General features: G+C 40.6%; 1 protein-coding gene across 2 annotated transcripts in view; it reads right to left on the bottom strand.

The window, feature by feature from the left end:
• The window catches only part of cped1 (cadherin-like and PC-esterase domain containing 1), a 278,983-nt gene that overhangs the window by 139,487 nt on the left and 124,308 nt on the right, over positions 1-15,188 (bottom strand). For both annotated transcript variants that reach the window (XM_041216372.1, XM_041216373.1), the window contains exons 9-13: positions 8,799-8,966; positions 7,176-7,280; positions 6,629-6,798; positions 5,453-5,514; positions 3,319-3,348 (exon numbers count right to left, since the gene is read on the bottom strand). In XM_041216372.1, coding sequence (XP_041072306.1) covers positions 3,319-3,348; positions 5,453-5,514; positions 6,629-6,798; positions 7,176-7,280; positions 8,799-8,966 — 535 coding nt within the window. The remainder of the gene's footprint in view (positions 1-3,318; positions 3,349-5,452; positions 5,515-6,628; positions 6,799-7,175; positions 7,281-8,798; positions 8,967-15,188) is intronic.

Below are 15,188 nucleotides of genomic sequence, written 5' to 3'. Positions count from 1 at the left end.
CATTACTCCACAGCATTGTCACCACCAGCAGCCATGATTTTGGTAGAAGTCCAAAATGTAAATAAGGCGGCATTGCTGATAACTCAGGAGGATTTCCTAAAGAGACCCGGTTCACTGATGTCAACGCTCCTGTTGGCAAATAAAAGTGGCTATCATTTTTTACAGCCACGATGAGATGGGGAGGACCTGGCAACTAGAAATAAAGTAGTAGCCCACAATTTTTGAAAGAGCTACATGTTTAGTTGCTTGTCAGTTATTCCAATGTTAAAGAATTCATCACACAATATAATACGGGTGTATTCTGCATAGTGGGATCTTGGGCCATTATGGTATCACAAACTGGTGCTGTGGTGCCTAAGCTCTCAATACTGTGGAATGCAAAGAATGCACTGTCAGAATGGCAATGGAAGCATAAAGCATGAAAATATTCATGAGAGCATTAAGTAGATATTTGAGGGAGTGAGTGAGAAGTATTAGTTTTTGAGATCAGTTAGAAGGCTGACAGTCTTTTTGGGCCTTAACTTTCTATGTTCTTCTTGATATGGTTCTGTATTACAAGACTAGAAATTGCTGTCAGCAATAAGCAATTTACTTCCTGGCTCTCTCAGATGTCCATTATTTTTCCCCATTCCCACCTGTTCTATGCCTCTCAGGAATTTAGTGTAGTACCTTTGAGCTGGTGGAGTGCTTTAGCAATCATACAGTACATTATTTTGTAATACCATTTCAGCAAAACTGCTTGTTAAGAGGACTGTGTATTTTTGATTCCAATCTTCCCAGTAAATGTGCTAAATCTATTCATATAAACTGGGAATTACACTAGAGGCATATTCTTGCATGTTGAGAATCAGAAGGGAAATGCTGCAGTTTCATATTGTTTGTGCAGACAGAAAGCTCATTATAATGGTCGTCCTTTCAGAGTTGCCGCCAGTTGATTGATCAAGGATGATAAGCAGGAGCAAAGAAATGCATCCTGAGATATCAAATGCCACCAATACACAATATCCTCACCTGCTAATATGCTTTTCATTATACTTACAGTCCCACACATGATTGCTTGTAACAAATGAAGAGTATTGCCTCCACAGACTCAAGGTGGAATTTTCCTTGCCCACTGGCATTGGGCATGTTTGGTGGCATGAGTAGAAAATATGGCGAGAAGGCCAAAAATCAGTTTCATGATGTCGTGAAACCAATTTGCAATCGTCCGCTCCACCTGTCAATGACGGGAAGCGTTTCCCTCTGTCCGATGTCAGGAACCTCATTGTAATACATCTGCATATCATTATAAGCCCAGCTCACTGGAATCATCCCCAGCATGCTGGATCATCTGAGCACATCGTCGTGATTGTACATAAGTGACATGCACCTTGCGAGCTGCACTTCGCTCGAGACGTCGAGGTTTGTTTGCTTAGACTGCTTCGGTCAGCACTCACAGTCATCAGCGCCAGGCTTCACAGACAGCACCATATTACTTATAGGGTGCCTCTGGGGCCAGTCTCTACCTACCAGACCAACCATAAGGCAGGGGTGGCTTCTCAATGGCATTGACATCCATTGGACAGATCTAGGAGTGTCTACAGCATATACCCCTTAGGTCTCCAACAGCTTTGCTGTGTGCTACATACTCTATAACTTTACAATATAAACATGTTGAAGGTTGTAGTTCTTAATACAACATTGTAACTAGAAAAGCTAGTTCACCAGATGCTCATCCAAGATATACTTAGCTTAGCTGTCCCTTTAATGAACTCTCCTGTTCACATAACTGCAAGAGACACCTAAACTACAGGAAATAGTCAATGACCAAGCTTTCCTGGACTGCTACCTTATTCCACACAATCAGAAAAAAGTTAAATACTGTGCAGCTATTTTTTTTACTCTGCTTAATGTGATATGTGAGAGATTTCGATGAGCTTTACTGTGGTACATATCTTTAGCACAGGTGTATCTTGTGTGCTAACTAACCCCTAACCATTAACCTCTTTTAAGTGAATGCCCTGTGAAAAAATGTGCATCAGTTGGCTGTGGATTTTCAGTGGGGACTAGTTGGGATTCAGGTGATCCTGTATCGTCAACAACTGATTCAGCCATATCCATTGTGTTTTTTAAAAATTTATTCACAGGATCTGGCCATTACTAGCACATTTATTGCCAACCCTTAACAAATCATCTTCTTGAATACAACTAATTGGCTAGCAAGACCATATCAGAGTCAACCATCTTGTGGGTTTTTAGTCATATATTGACCAGACCAAATAAAAACGGCTGTTTCCTTCTGCAAAAAGACATTAGTAAACAAGATGGGGTTTTATGACAATCATGGCATGATTACTGATACCAATGATCCCTCTGTATTTGCTGCACATAGTTAGCTTTCCCTGTATGGCCCTTTTAAGATTGACATGCAACTGTGCCTGCGTGCACCTTAAAGGGAACTTTTGCTTATGAGCAGCCTATTTGTCCCCTGCATGGCATGTTCCCAATTGTTGCTTGACTGCACACCTGTGCAGCTTAAAGTGAGCACTGACTGAAACCTTTTAGTCCAGATATATCTAATTAATTGAATTTAACTTCCTCAGTTTCCCTGCAGTTTGAACTCATTTCTCCAGGCCTTGGGATTACTAGTCCAGTAATAAAGCCACTATGCTATAGTACCTTGTTGACTGGCCCTTCCTTTTTTAATGCGTTGTTTACTGTCACCTGAACAGGGATGCTGTTCAGTCAAATGCGAGATCACCCCAAGAGATAGCAAACTCATGAGTGCTTCCTCCAGCCACATCGCAGCTGCTGGGCACTTCCTCAGTATGTTTACTGATCTGTGTGGGAGCAGACCAGTAAGCCATGAGATCAATCTGATCATACAAGATGTTTAACGTAATCAAGAGGCTCTTGTTGCTTTGGATCATGCAGGGTCCTAACACACATCATGAGAAAAAGCCATCATTCCATCAGCCTGAATACATTTGAACCCAAATCCCACAACTGAAAAGACAACAATGTATATTTTCTGACCATCAGATTTCACATATAAATGCTTAATATCAAACTATATTCCACTGCGTGTTATTTTTTAGATAGTTCTTCACTTGCTAAAAACAATAAATGATTAAAACTGGTCTAAATGTAGTGTACAAGGCAATGTAGTACAGGCATATTAAATGCTCATAGATTAACTTTGCCAATCAATTATTTTTGCTATCTTACAACAGCCAGCTTCCCTAATATTAAATTAATATAAGATTATATAAACTGGATAATGATTAAAAATTCTGGAATTAATTGATTAATTTAACAATACATGAGCAGCACATTTACCTGTACTGCAGTTTTTTTGGCTGTGTTGACCTGCATAAAAGAAACATTATTAGTAAAGCAAAAAATTATCACAAAATGCAATATTCAAACAAGCTTCTTTGGTTTCTATAAAATGTGTATGGGTTAATAGAATCAAATTTTAAGTGAGCATTGAAAAGAAATCTGAAACAAGGTAGTCAAATAATTGCAAATGTATTTCTAATCATTACTACCTGAGGCGTGATTTAAGTTTTATTAGTATGTATGTTCTTGTAACCCTGCTTTGCAATATTCTGCTCTACAGAAAAAGATGTTTGAAGACACTGTTTGAAAGAAATCTCATCATTTGAAAGCTGCAAAAGATGTTCAGTACTGAAAGGCTGATATTCTCTTACTCAAATATGTATGACACACAGAATTAGTTAAATAATTTGAAAGCCAAATTTATGCCAACAGTAAATTATATTGTGAGGCCCTTTGACCCAAAAACAGTAACATTAAAACATGATTGAAAAGGACTTTGAAAAGTTTGCATCAATTTTAAAGGAATTAATTGTAATTTTCTTGGATAATACAGAATATAGGTCCATGTGACCTGGTGACCCCTGACCTGCAAGCAATACCAACAGGAAGGAAGATAAAATACAAAGGAAAAAAAAACTGCGGATGCTGGAAATCCAAAACAAAAACTGAATTACCTGGAAAAACTCAGTAGGTCTGGCAGCATCGGCAGAGAAGAAAAGAGTTGACGTTTCGAGTCCTCATGACCCTTCGACAGAACTAGGTGAATCCCAGGAAGGGGTGAAATAGAAGCTGGTTTAAGGTGGTGGAGGGGGGGGGTTGGGTGGCGGGAGAGAAGTGGAGGGGGGTGGTGTGGTTGTAGGCAAAAGCAGTGATAGAAGCAGATCATCAAAAGATGTCACAGACAGCAGAACAAAAGAACACATAGGTGTCGAAGTTGGTGATATTATCTAAACGAATGTGTTAATTAAGAATGGATGGTAGGGCACTCAAGGTATAGCTCTAGTGGGGGTGGGGGGGAGCATAAAAGATTTAAAAATATTTAAAAATAATGGAAATAGGTGGGAAAAAGAAAAATCTATATAATTTAATGGAAAAAAAACAAAAGGGGTAGAAACAGATAGGGGGTGGGGATGGAGGAGGGAGGTCAAGACCTACCTAAAGTTGTTACAACTTTAGGTAGGTCTTGACCTCCCTCCTCCATCCCCACCCCCTATCTGTTTCTACCCCTTCCTTTTGTTTTTTTCCATTAAATTATATAGATTTTTCTTTTTCCCACCTATTTCCATTATTTTTAAATATTTTTAAATCTTTTATGCTCCCCCCCACCCCCACTAGAGCTATACCTTGAGTGCCCTACCATCCATTCTTAATTAACACATTCGTTTAGATAATATCACCAACTTCGACACCTATGTGTTCTTTTGTTCTGCTGTCTGTGACATCTTTTGATGATCTGCTTCTATCACTGCTTTTGCCTACAACCACACCACCCCCCTCCACTTCTCTCCTGCCACCCAACACCCCCCCCCACACCCCCACCCCCTTAAACCAGCTTATATTTCACCCCTTCCTGGGATTCACCTAGTTCTGTCGAAGGGTCATGAGGACTCATGACGTCAACTCTTTTCTTCTCCGCCGATGCTGCCAGACCTACTGAGTTTTTCCAGGTAATTCTGTTTTTGTGATAAAATACAGAGGTTGTGTGGTACACAGATGCAGACAGAAAGAGAAGCAGAAGTAGAAGTGCTGGGGAGGAGTTGAGAAAGTTATGAAAGGAAGTATGCCATTGCAAGGGCGGAACCCTGTTTACACAAAAACTATTGCCTCTGGAAAATTGGCTAAGTCCTTGAAGGAAAGGGGCTGAAATTCTGCTTGGAAGAACTACGTAGCTGAAAAGGGGACCTACAAGTGGAGTGGATTGCATACTATGTAATTTATAGTCTGTACCAACTATCATTTGCCTGTTAACTTACATTGGTTTTGACTCATGTTGAAGTAAAAGTTACAAAAATTGAAATCTTGTTGGTAATTTCTTAATTTGGGGGAGCATTTGGTAAATTTCGTTATTTTGGTTTACTGATCCCCACAGAGATCATAACAAAATCTATTGAAAAATGAATGAATTTCTTACCCATTTTGCTGTTGTTGTCAAACTTTTCAATTATATGAGAAGGTATTGCATGTGATTGCTCCCTATTAAGAAAATGAACATAACGTAAGAAAACCTGATGATCAGTTTCATGGCTAACAATATGGCAACTGTGTTACTCATCCCTTATATTCTCATTGTTACACATCTCTCCAGTAAATATGATAAAGGTACTTGGGGCAACAATTTAACCAAGATATTTGAAGACCACTACTGATTTGATGAGACTTGTCATTGTGCTATTTTCCCACTGGAGTGCAATCAGGCTGGTGTCTAGGATCAAGCTCAGCTGTACATAAAGTTTTATTTGTAAATAAACCAGAAATTGAAAACCTGCGCACCTTTAGCATTGCAATCCCTCAGAGATGTTCTCTTGTCAGTACAACAGCAAACACTAAAATCCTATTAATATTGATGTTATTCCTGTACTTGCACTTGAGTGGAGCATGAACATCTATCTAACATTCAATCAGTTCTAGCATCACCCAAGAAGAAATAAAAGCCAATATCATTAATTGAAAAAAATCACAACTACAGAACACACTAATTTATAAGATAATCAGAATATAAGAAAACACCTTACTTTTCAGTGAAAAACATGTGATATCATAAACTGAAGCAAGAAGGTAGCAGGGCTATAGTAGAAGAGGAGACCAGCACTGGATAAAGTGGAACAGGTAGCCAGACAGTGAAGGTTGAATATCGTACTAGTTTACTATACATAGAATGCAATAGTCTGGCTACAAGCAAGGGGGTAAAATGTTATCAGGGGGTAGGTGGGAATGTGGAGTTGAGGTTACAGTCAGATCAGCCATGATCTTATTCAATGGCAAAGCAGGTTCAAGGGGGCCAAGTAGCCTACTCCAGCTCTTAATTCATAAGTGCATATATTTGTATGTACAAAATCACAAATACAGTCAGCAAAAGCAGCACCAAATCTTTAATCTCTGGGACATTCCCATTCCTCTTTATTTAATGAGGTTCTCCCATGCCATGCTTCTAATATGACCCCCTCACACAAGTTACCCTAACACTGGTAGAAGTTATTCAAATTATACACAAATATATGAACTCTAATTATATACAAATGTATGATGATCTTCTCAACATTACATTTAAAATATTAAAATAAATAATTCCAAAATCTGGTCTATTTACCATGTGAAATGACTCAAGCTCTGCTGCAAATTTGATGCTTGGAACTGATCAAGTAGCTCTGAAAATAGCAGATGTTGGGCAAGAACAGGTTTTGATTTGGATGAATGATCAAAATTGTGGTAAAGTGCATATAATATCCTTTGGTAATCTGGGTTAATTGATGGATAAAGCTGTAGAAAAAGAACAAGTTACAATCAAAATAAAATAATGAAAGAACAACAATTTTTGACATTTTTTACTGTCATTTTCAAATATGACTTCTGTGCACATTAATTGTGAAAATATACTTTCTACAGATGAACAAAAAATGAATAAAAACAAAGTAAAATATCTGATCAAATAACTGATTTTTTGATTATGACAATACGAAAGGATCATATAAAATTATGAGATTTTCACAAATGTCTAAGTAGATTAAATTGTAATGTAGTATCAGATATATTTAAAGAAAATTTTGCAGTGTAATTCTCTAATTTTTATTAAACCCAATAAGTTTGATCCAAGATACCAACTTGACCTTAATTATATTTCCTATCTATTTACATACCAATTCAAATCTTCCTTGGCTTTTGAACTCCTTTTGAAAATTAATAATGGCAGTTAGCTCTCTTGAAGTCAGACAAAGCTCATGTTTCTGGAAGTGGGTGTGATTCTGCAATTAAAATAAACTGATGAAGAGAATTCAACCACAACTAAGCTAACCTGATATAATTGAATGTAGCCACAACTGTATATGCATACACAGCTGTGGCCAGTACTAATTATTTCTGTCATTTCAAATATGAAAAGTATAAGAGTTGAGGTTTCTGAAAATTGACTTTCATGCATCAAATTCCAGAAACTTCTTGAAATATTTGCCTCTAAGGTCAACGTATGTGCTCTGTACTCAAAGGAGGCTAACATCCTCTAGATAAGCTCTTCAAAGGCTCTGAAAGATTCAGCTTATGGTAAATAAATGTGGGATAATGGACAGTTTCGCATTATATCATCCCAGTGTGCACTTGCAGAGTTGAAGTGAAACATTTTCCTTTATGCACCCAGTTAAGCACCAAGCAGTACAATAATGGACACCCTTTTAACAGTGGTACAACACCCATGTTGGCTGCTTATGCTGTTGGCCGATGGAGCAAAGCAGAGCTCTATGCATGCCTTTCTACTGATAGAAAACAGCTAATGGAACAAGCTGTTCTTTTGCTAGAGGTTGAAGGGCAAGTGCGGGGCATTGCTTGAGTGTTTAGAACCTTAAATATAGGCCAGAGAAACCACTGGAGGGTTTTTGGGGAAAGATTTGAGGTGGACTATGCTTGCTGCATAGATGCACCCCTGACCCCAGCTCACTTTCAAGCATTCATATATTTTGAGTAGGTGCTCACATCATTGATAGGGCAACTGTGGTGCCCGACTCTGTTGGGTGGGTGGAAAATTACTGCAGTGCCTTGCCACAGAGGAATTGGCCCAGCACAGATATTTAAAAGATTAAGAAGATTCTCAGTGATTCAAAAGACCAGTTTCTCTAATGTCTCTCCCTAACAGCATTGCAGGTGTAGCTACAGCACAAGGACTGCAGTGTTTCAAGATGGGAGCTCACCACCACCTTCCCAAAGGCAATTGGGATGGGCAATAAATCCTGACTTTGCCAGCGATGCCCACAACTCTTGAATAAATTATAAAAACAAAGCTTGTCCTCTAATTGATCGTAATAGTGAAACTGACCTCTTACATTTTGAATCCCTCTGATGACCCTTAACAACACTATTCAAGGAATGCACAAGTGTCCAATATTGCTAAGAGAAAAGACCGTATGAAATAGCTTCTTCATTACCTGGTGCCATGAAATATGTTTCCACTTGTGGGTGAGCCCAGAAAACGAGGCATAAGTACAAGATAGCCACTAACAGATCAAATAAAGATTTTAGAAGGAATTTCTTTACACAGAGAGTGTTGATACAGTGGGATTTGCTGGCATGTGGAATATTGAAACAGATAGCATTGATATATTTAAGGGCAGACTTGACGCATACATGAGATGGAAGAGAACACAGGGATACAGAAGTGTGGGATTCACAAGGCGTTCAAACACCAGCACAGATCGGCTGTACTGAATGGCCTGGTTCTGTGCTGTAGATATGTAACAGAATAATATGGTCTTAACACAGCTCTAAGATCTCACCTTCAATCTTACAGATCGTTGTATGTTTTCTAAAGCATCATATATTTCACCCACTACAGAAGTGCCAGATAACAGTAACTTGAAAGTATCTTCCAGTATGAAGTCTTTAGTGATGCGATCTGCAAAAGCTATGCTGTCATCTGCTTCAAAGACAGGCTGTTGGTGCACCTAAGCAAAAGAATGTTAATTAGTGATCTTATTTTATCCATCTCTTTAAAGTCCTTCACAGTATAAATATGTTGTCAAAGTAATTGAATACGTTTAGATTGCTGACCCATGTACTGACATCAAGGCTAAACTATCATAAAATACAGGCACCTGATGTACTGTGTGCCAGGTCACTGACTGATCTGAATTAACTGTTTACATAAACTGCTACCAAATTGATCCAAATGTAAAATTCTCAAATTCTCTCAGAAAGCAAAATTAAAACATTTGGTAGTTGTAATGCAGCAGAATTTCTCAATTATTTTGTCAATTCAATTCATAGGGCTGAATTTTCTGTTCGTTGGGCGGGCAGGGCTGACCCAATCGCGGGCAGGGCTGACCCAATCGTCGCCGGAGATCGGGGCCGCGGGACCATTTTGTGCGTGCGGGCCAATTAAGGCCCGCCCAAAGTGACGTCCGCTGGGAAGTGCTATGTGCTCCCTGTGCGGGCCGGGGGGGGAATCACTAAAATCGAGAGTGCAGCCTCGGGGAGATCACCTCCACTTTGAAAAATATTAAAAATAGAGAAAATAAAATTCTCTTACATGTCCCCTCATGAGTTGGAACATGTTCATAATTTCCATAACAACTTTATTACAATTTTTCAATCCCTGCATGAAACCTCATCCCACCACTAGATGAGGTCTCATGTTTTTTCTAGTTGCCACCGGGGCTCCTGGTCTGCCCGCCAGCCTTAAGGTTGGACGGGCAGGTCATTTAATTGCTTAACTGATCCTGTCAATGGCCCCAATTGGCCATTGACAGATCGGCGGGCACACAGCTGATTTTGCTGCGCCCCCGCCTTCCTGAAAATTTAAATGGGGCGCAGTGATGTCGGGCGTTCCACTCGATGTCATCCATGTCTTTTTATGCATCGACGAGCGGGCCCCACCTTCCCCCGTTTGCTCGCCGACGGTAAAATCCTGCCCATAAGCTATTTTTCTGATTGTCAGTCATCATTACTCAAAATTTATTTTCAAACCATAGACTATAAGAAATCTTCAAACAGCATAAGGTAAAAGAGATTTTCAAAATAGTTCTAGCATAAATCCTAAACAACTGAAATCATGGTTTACAACCAATATATTGCCCCCTAATTTCCTGGAGCATTTTCAGCAGTGGCCACAATGTGAAAGCTGTGCACTGCTATCTCCAGCAAACAAATTCATGTGCAACTAATATGGTTTCACGTTGAAACATTGGAACATACCAATTTGTGGACCATTACCATGGCTTCACACACCTGCAGGACACAAGGTAGGCTAGATTTATGCCCCAAAATGTAGGTGTACCTTGACCTGCAGTGTTCAGAAAAAATGTGGTTCCACATAGGAAAAATGGTGGGACTCCCAAATCTTGAGCCCTTTGGATGTTCAGGAGCACACAAAGTAAGATAAGGCAAGAAATGGAAACTAATGTCAGTTACTGAGAGCTCAATATTGCAGGAAGCTGAAAGTCTAGACAAATATGAAAAGTGCAGGGGTGAAATTAAAAACAAACCAGTTTTGTGACTTGACGGCTGTTTTTTGTGGGGCTTTGCAAGGCTCAGCACTGGGTCCATTGCCTTTTTATGACTTTTCAATGACTTAAACTTAAACTTAAACTTAAATATAGGGGGTATGAGTGAAAAATTTGCAGGTGATACAAAAATTGGTTATGTGGTCAATAGTGAAGAAGAAAGCTTTAGACTGCAGGAAGATACCAATGGACTGGTCTGGTATACAGGAAACTGACAAATGGAATTCAACTTGATAATGCATTTAGCAAGGCAAACAGGGCAAGGGAATGCACAATAAATGGTGGGAGATGGAGAAGTGTGGAGGAATGTTGGAGTGCATGTCCACAAATCCTTGAAGATGGCAGGACAGGTAGATAAGGTGATCAAGAAGGCATGTGGGGCACTTTCCTTTATTAGCCAAGGTACAGAATATAAGAGTGACAGAAAACAAAGGGTAATGATTGATGGATATTTTTGCGAACGGAAAGTGGTTTCCAGTGGTGTTCCACAGGGCTCAGTTGGGGCCCTTGCTGTTTGTTGTACATAGTAATGATTTAGACTTAAATGTGGGGGGCATGATTGGGAAATTTGCAGATGGCACAAAAATTGGCCATTGACAATGAAGAGGATAGCTGTCGACTCCAGAATGAAATCAATGGTTTGGTTGAGTGGGCAGAGAAGCAAATGGAATTCAATCTGGAAAAGTGAAGTAATGCATTTGGAGAGGGACCTTGGAGTGCACGTCCACAGGTCCTTAAAGGTGGATAAGGTGATCAAGAAAGCATATGGAAAGCTTTCCTTTATTGGGCAAGGTATTGAATACAAAAGCAGGGAGGTGATGATGGAACTGTATAAAACGCTGGTTAGACCACAGCTAGAATTTTGTGTACAGTTCTGGTCACCATGTTACAGGAAGGAGAGAGTGCAGAGGAGATTTGCAAGAATGTTGCTAGGGCTTAAAAATTGTAGCTATGAGGAAGGATTGGATTGGCTAGGGTTGTTTTCCTTAGAACAGAGGAGACTAAAGGGTGACCTAATTGAGGTGTACATAGATAGAGTAGACAGGAAAGACTTGTTTCTCCTAGCTGAGGGGTCAATTACCAAGAGGCATAGATTTAAGGTGATTGGTCGAAGGATTAGAGGGGACATGAGGAAAAGATTTTTCAGACAGATGGAGGTGGGTGTCAGGAATTCACTGCCTAAATTGGTAGTGGAGGCTGAAACGCTCAACTCATTTAAAAGGAACCTCGATCTGCATCTGAAGAGCTGTAACCTGCTAGGCTATGGACCAGGTGTTGGAAAGTGCGATTAAAATGAGCAACTGGTTTCTTTTTCTCTTTTTGGCTGCACAGACACGATGGGCTGAATAGCCTCTTTCTGCAACGTAACTTTTCTATGGGGAGAATTTTTTCCCCATGGGGGGGTTAGTTAGGAGTGAGCACAGGCGGGCGCATAGCCGATCGACACCCGCGATCGGCTGCGTGCCGCCATTTTACATGGGCAGGCCAATTAAGGCCTGCGCAGCGTGATGCACACCCAGAAGCGCTGAGCGCTCCCTGTGCGGGCAGTGGGGAGTAGGCTGAATCGGGGCCTGCATTCTTTCATGTATGTGCATGAAAGAGCGCAGAAATCTCCCTGAAGCACATAGCTGTCTCAGGGAGATTAGTTTGATTTTTGAAACATTTAATGAGGAAAAAAATTTTTTTTTTGTCACAGTGTCACATGAGCTGGGACACATCATTGAATTTTATTAAAAATTTTTATTAAACTTTAAAAACCTTCATGAAACCTCATCCCACCCGTGAATGTGGTTTCGTGATAAATGCAAAGGCCGCTTGGGCTCTTCACCTGCCCACCAACCTTGAGGTTGGACGGGCAGCTCAGTTAATTAGTTTAATTACTGTTTAAATCGCCTTTGTAGGCCTTTGACAGTTTGGCGGGTGCACAGCCAACTCTGGTGCATGCCCGCCGAACTCAAGATCTGAATGACGCGCAGTGACGTCGGGACGCATGCCTGATGTCACCGCGCGTCGTTTTACGCATCAGCAAGTGGGCCCTGCCACCCCCGCTCGCCGACCCAGAGATTCTGGCCTATGGTTCTAGTAGGGAGGTTATTCTAAGACTGTATAAAACACTAGCTGAGCCACAGCTAGAGAACTGTGTACAGTTCTGAGCATCCCATTACAGGAAGGATGTTGCCAAGAATGGAGAATTTTAGCTATGCGGTGAGATATTGCATAGGCTGGGTTGAGTTCTTTGAAACGGAAGAGGCTGAGAGGAAATTTCATTGAGGTGTATAAAATTATAATAGGTGTAGATAGAATGTATAGGTAGGACTTATTTCCCTTAGTAGACAGGTTAATAATCAGGGAGATAGATTTAAAGTAATTGGTAGAAGGAATAGAGGGGAGTTGAGAATTTTTTTTCATCTAGTTTGGTGAAAGTCTGGAACTCACTGTCTAGAAGGCAGAAACCTTCATCTCATTCACAAAGAACTAGGATATGCACTTGAAATGCTGTAACCTACAAGGCCACGGACTAAAAGTTGGAAAGTGGGTTTAGGTTATTGGCTTTTTTCAACCAACATAGACATGATAGGCCAAGTGGCCTCCTTTTGTGCTGTCAATCTGGTATCGGTGTAACTGAGATTTCTGGGAGTTTGAGAAAGATTTTCTGTGCAATGTTTTTTTAACTCCTCTTACTTAAACTACACTATAGTTAAGCAAAGTGCTATCAGTCTTAGTGCTCCTGACATGTTTCACACTTTATCCACTCCCATCTTTTCAGACGAACTACCAGCTGGAATAGCCTTCACACGGGCATATCCCTGTTCTGCATAATAATGGAAGAGGGAAGAATTACTGACAATGAAGTGCAATGACCGGGGAAAGCAGTCTAATTACTATAAAAACAAAAACAGAATTACCTGGAAAAACTCAGCAGGTCTGGCAGCATCGGCGGAGAAGAAAAGAGTTGACGTTTCGAGTCCTCCTGACCCTTCAACAGAACTAGGTGAATCCAAGGAAGGGGTGAAATATAAGCTGGTTTAAAGTGTGTGGGGGGTTTTGGGGGGGGGGGGGGGGGGGGGGGGGGGGGGGGGGCGGAGAAGTGGAGGGGGGTGGTGTGGTTGTAGGGACAAACAAGCAGTGATAGAAGCAGATCATCAAAAGATGTCACAGACAACAGAACAAAAGAACACATAGGTGTTAAAGTTGGTGATATTATCTAAACGAATGTGCTAATTAAGAATGTATAGCTCTAGTGGGGGTGGGGGGAGCATAAAAGATTTAAAAATATTTAAAAATAATGGAAATAGGTGGGAAAAGAAAAATCTATATAATTGACTGGAAAAAACAAAAGGAAGGGGGAAGAAACAGAAAGGGGGTGGGGATGGAGGAGGGAGCTCAAGACCTAAAGTTGTTGAATTCAATATTCAGTCCGGAAGGCTGTAAAGTGCTTAGTCGGAAGATGAGGTGTTGTTCCTCCAGTTTGCGTTGGGCTTCACTGGAACAATGCAGCAAGCCAAGGACAGACATGTGGGCAAGAGAGCAGGGTGGAGTGTTAAAATGGCAAGCGACAAGGAGGTTTGGGTCATTCTTGCGGACAGACCACAGGTGTTCTGCAAAGCGGTTGCCCAGTTTACGTTTGGTCTCTCCAATGTAGAGGAGACTAATTACTATTAACCCTATTTGCGTTGGTGCATTTGCACTCCTTTTATGTTGGAATATACATTCCAGCAGAGGCAAATGCAGGCCTCAGAGGATTTGGGCACAAATTATCATTGGTAAGATCAGTGTAGAAATCCGTGTAAATTTTAGTGTTATTTGGGATTAAATGGCTTTCCTGGCCCTCATTCCACTTTCAGATGATAATTTCACCCTAGTGGACAATGGGGATTTTGGAATGTAGGAAATCATATAGTACAATTTACAACCATATACATAACACACAACATTCAGGCTTAATTCTTTAATAGAAGTCACTTTTGGTTGGTTCAGATATGCAAGTCATTACAAATTTTAAAAACAAATCTTATGCATTCATAGTTTTCAAATCCAAGCCAATGGGCTGCATTTTACATGCCCCCTGCCAGGTGTGCTTTGGGTGGGGGGCATGTAAAATAGGGCGGGTGCCCATCCATAACTTTCCCGGCCACCCCTGAGCTCACCCCTGTTATGATACAGCAGTTAGTAAAGGCCGAGTTATTTAAAATCCCAGAGGGAAACTTTAAACAACCATCATAATCTATATTTTTAAGTGGTATGTTTTGAGTTCCAGCTATAAATTCGGGAATAAGACCACCAGTTCTCGAGAGGTTTTTATATCAAATTACATGAGACATCTATTAATTTACACACGTTAAACATATACACATAGCTACAAATTATTACTATCATAACTTTTTAACAAATTCCTAAACTAATCTTCAATAATGCAACAACAAACCATAGGCCTGAATGTTTCAGTCGGTGGGCAGGCTCGGTGGGAGTGGGCGGGAGTGATCGGGAATCCCAAAGGCCACCCAGAATTGGGTGTGCACCACTATTTTACTCCAGGTGGGCCAATTAAAGCCCGCCCAGCGTAATGCATGTCTCCCGAGATCAGCTGGAAGGGGTGGGTTGGAGTAGCAGGCCAATGTTCGCTGGGTGCAATGGCGACCTGGCGGCCTATTCAAAAATGGTGCA

This window comes from Carcharodon carcharias, chromosome 21 (genome assembly GCF_017639515.1).
Source record: "Carcharodon carcharias isolate sCarCar2 chromosome 21, sCarCar2.pri, whole genome shotgun sequence".
Lineage (NCBI taxonomy): Eukaryota > Metazoa > Chordata > Chondrichthyes > Lamniformes > Lamnidae > Carcharodon > Carcharodon carcharias.
Note: the sequence above shows the minus strand (reverse complement) of the source record. Positions and strands in the feature narration are given on the sequence as shown.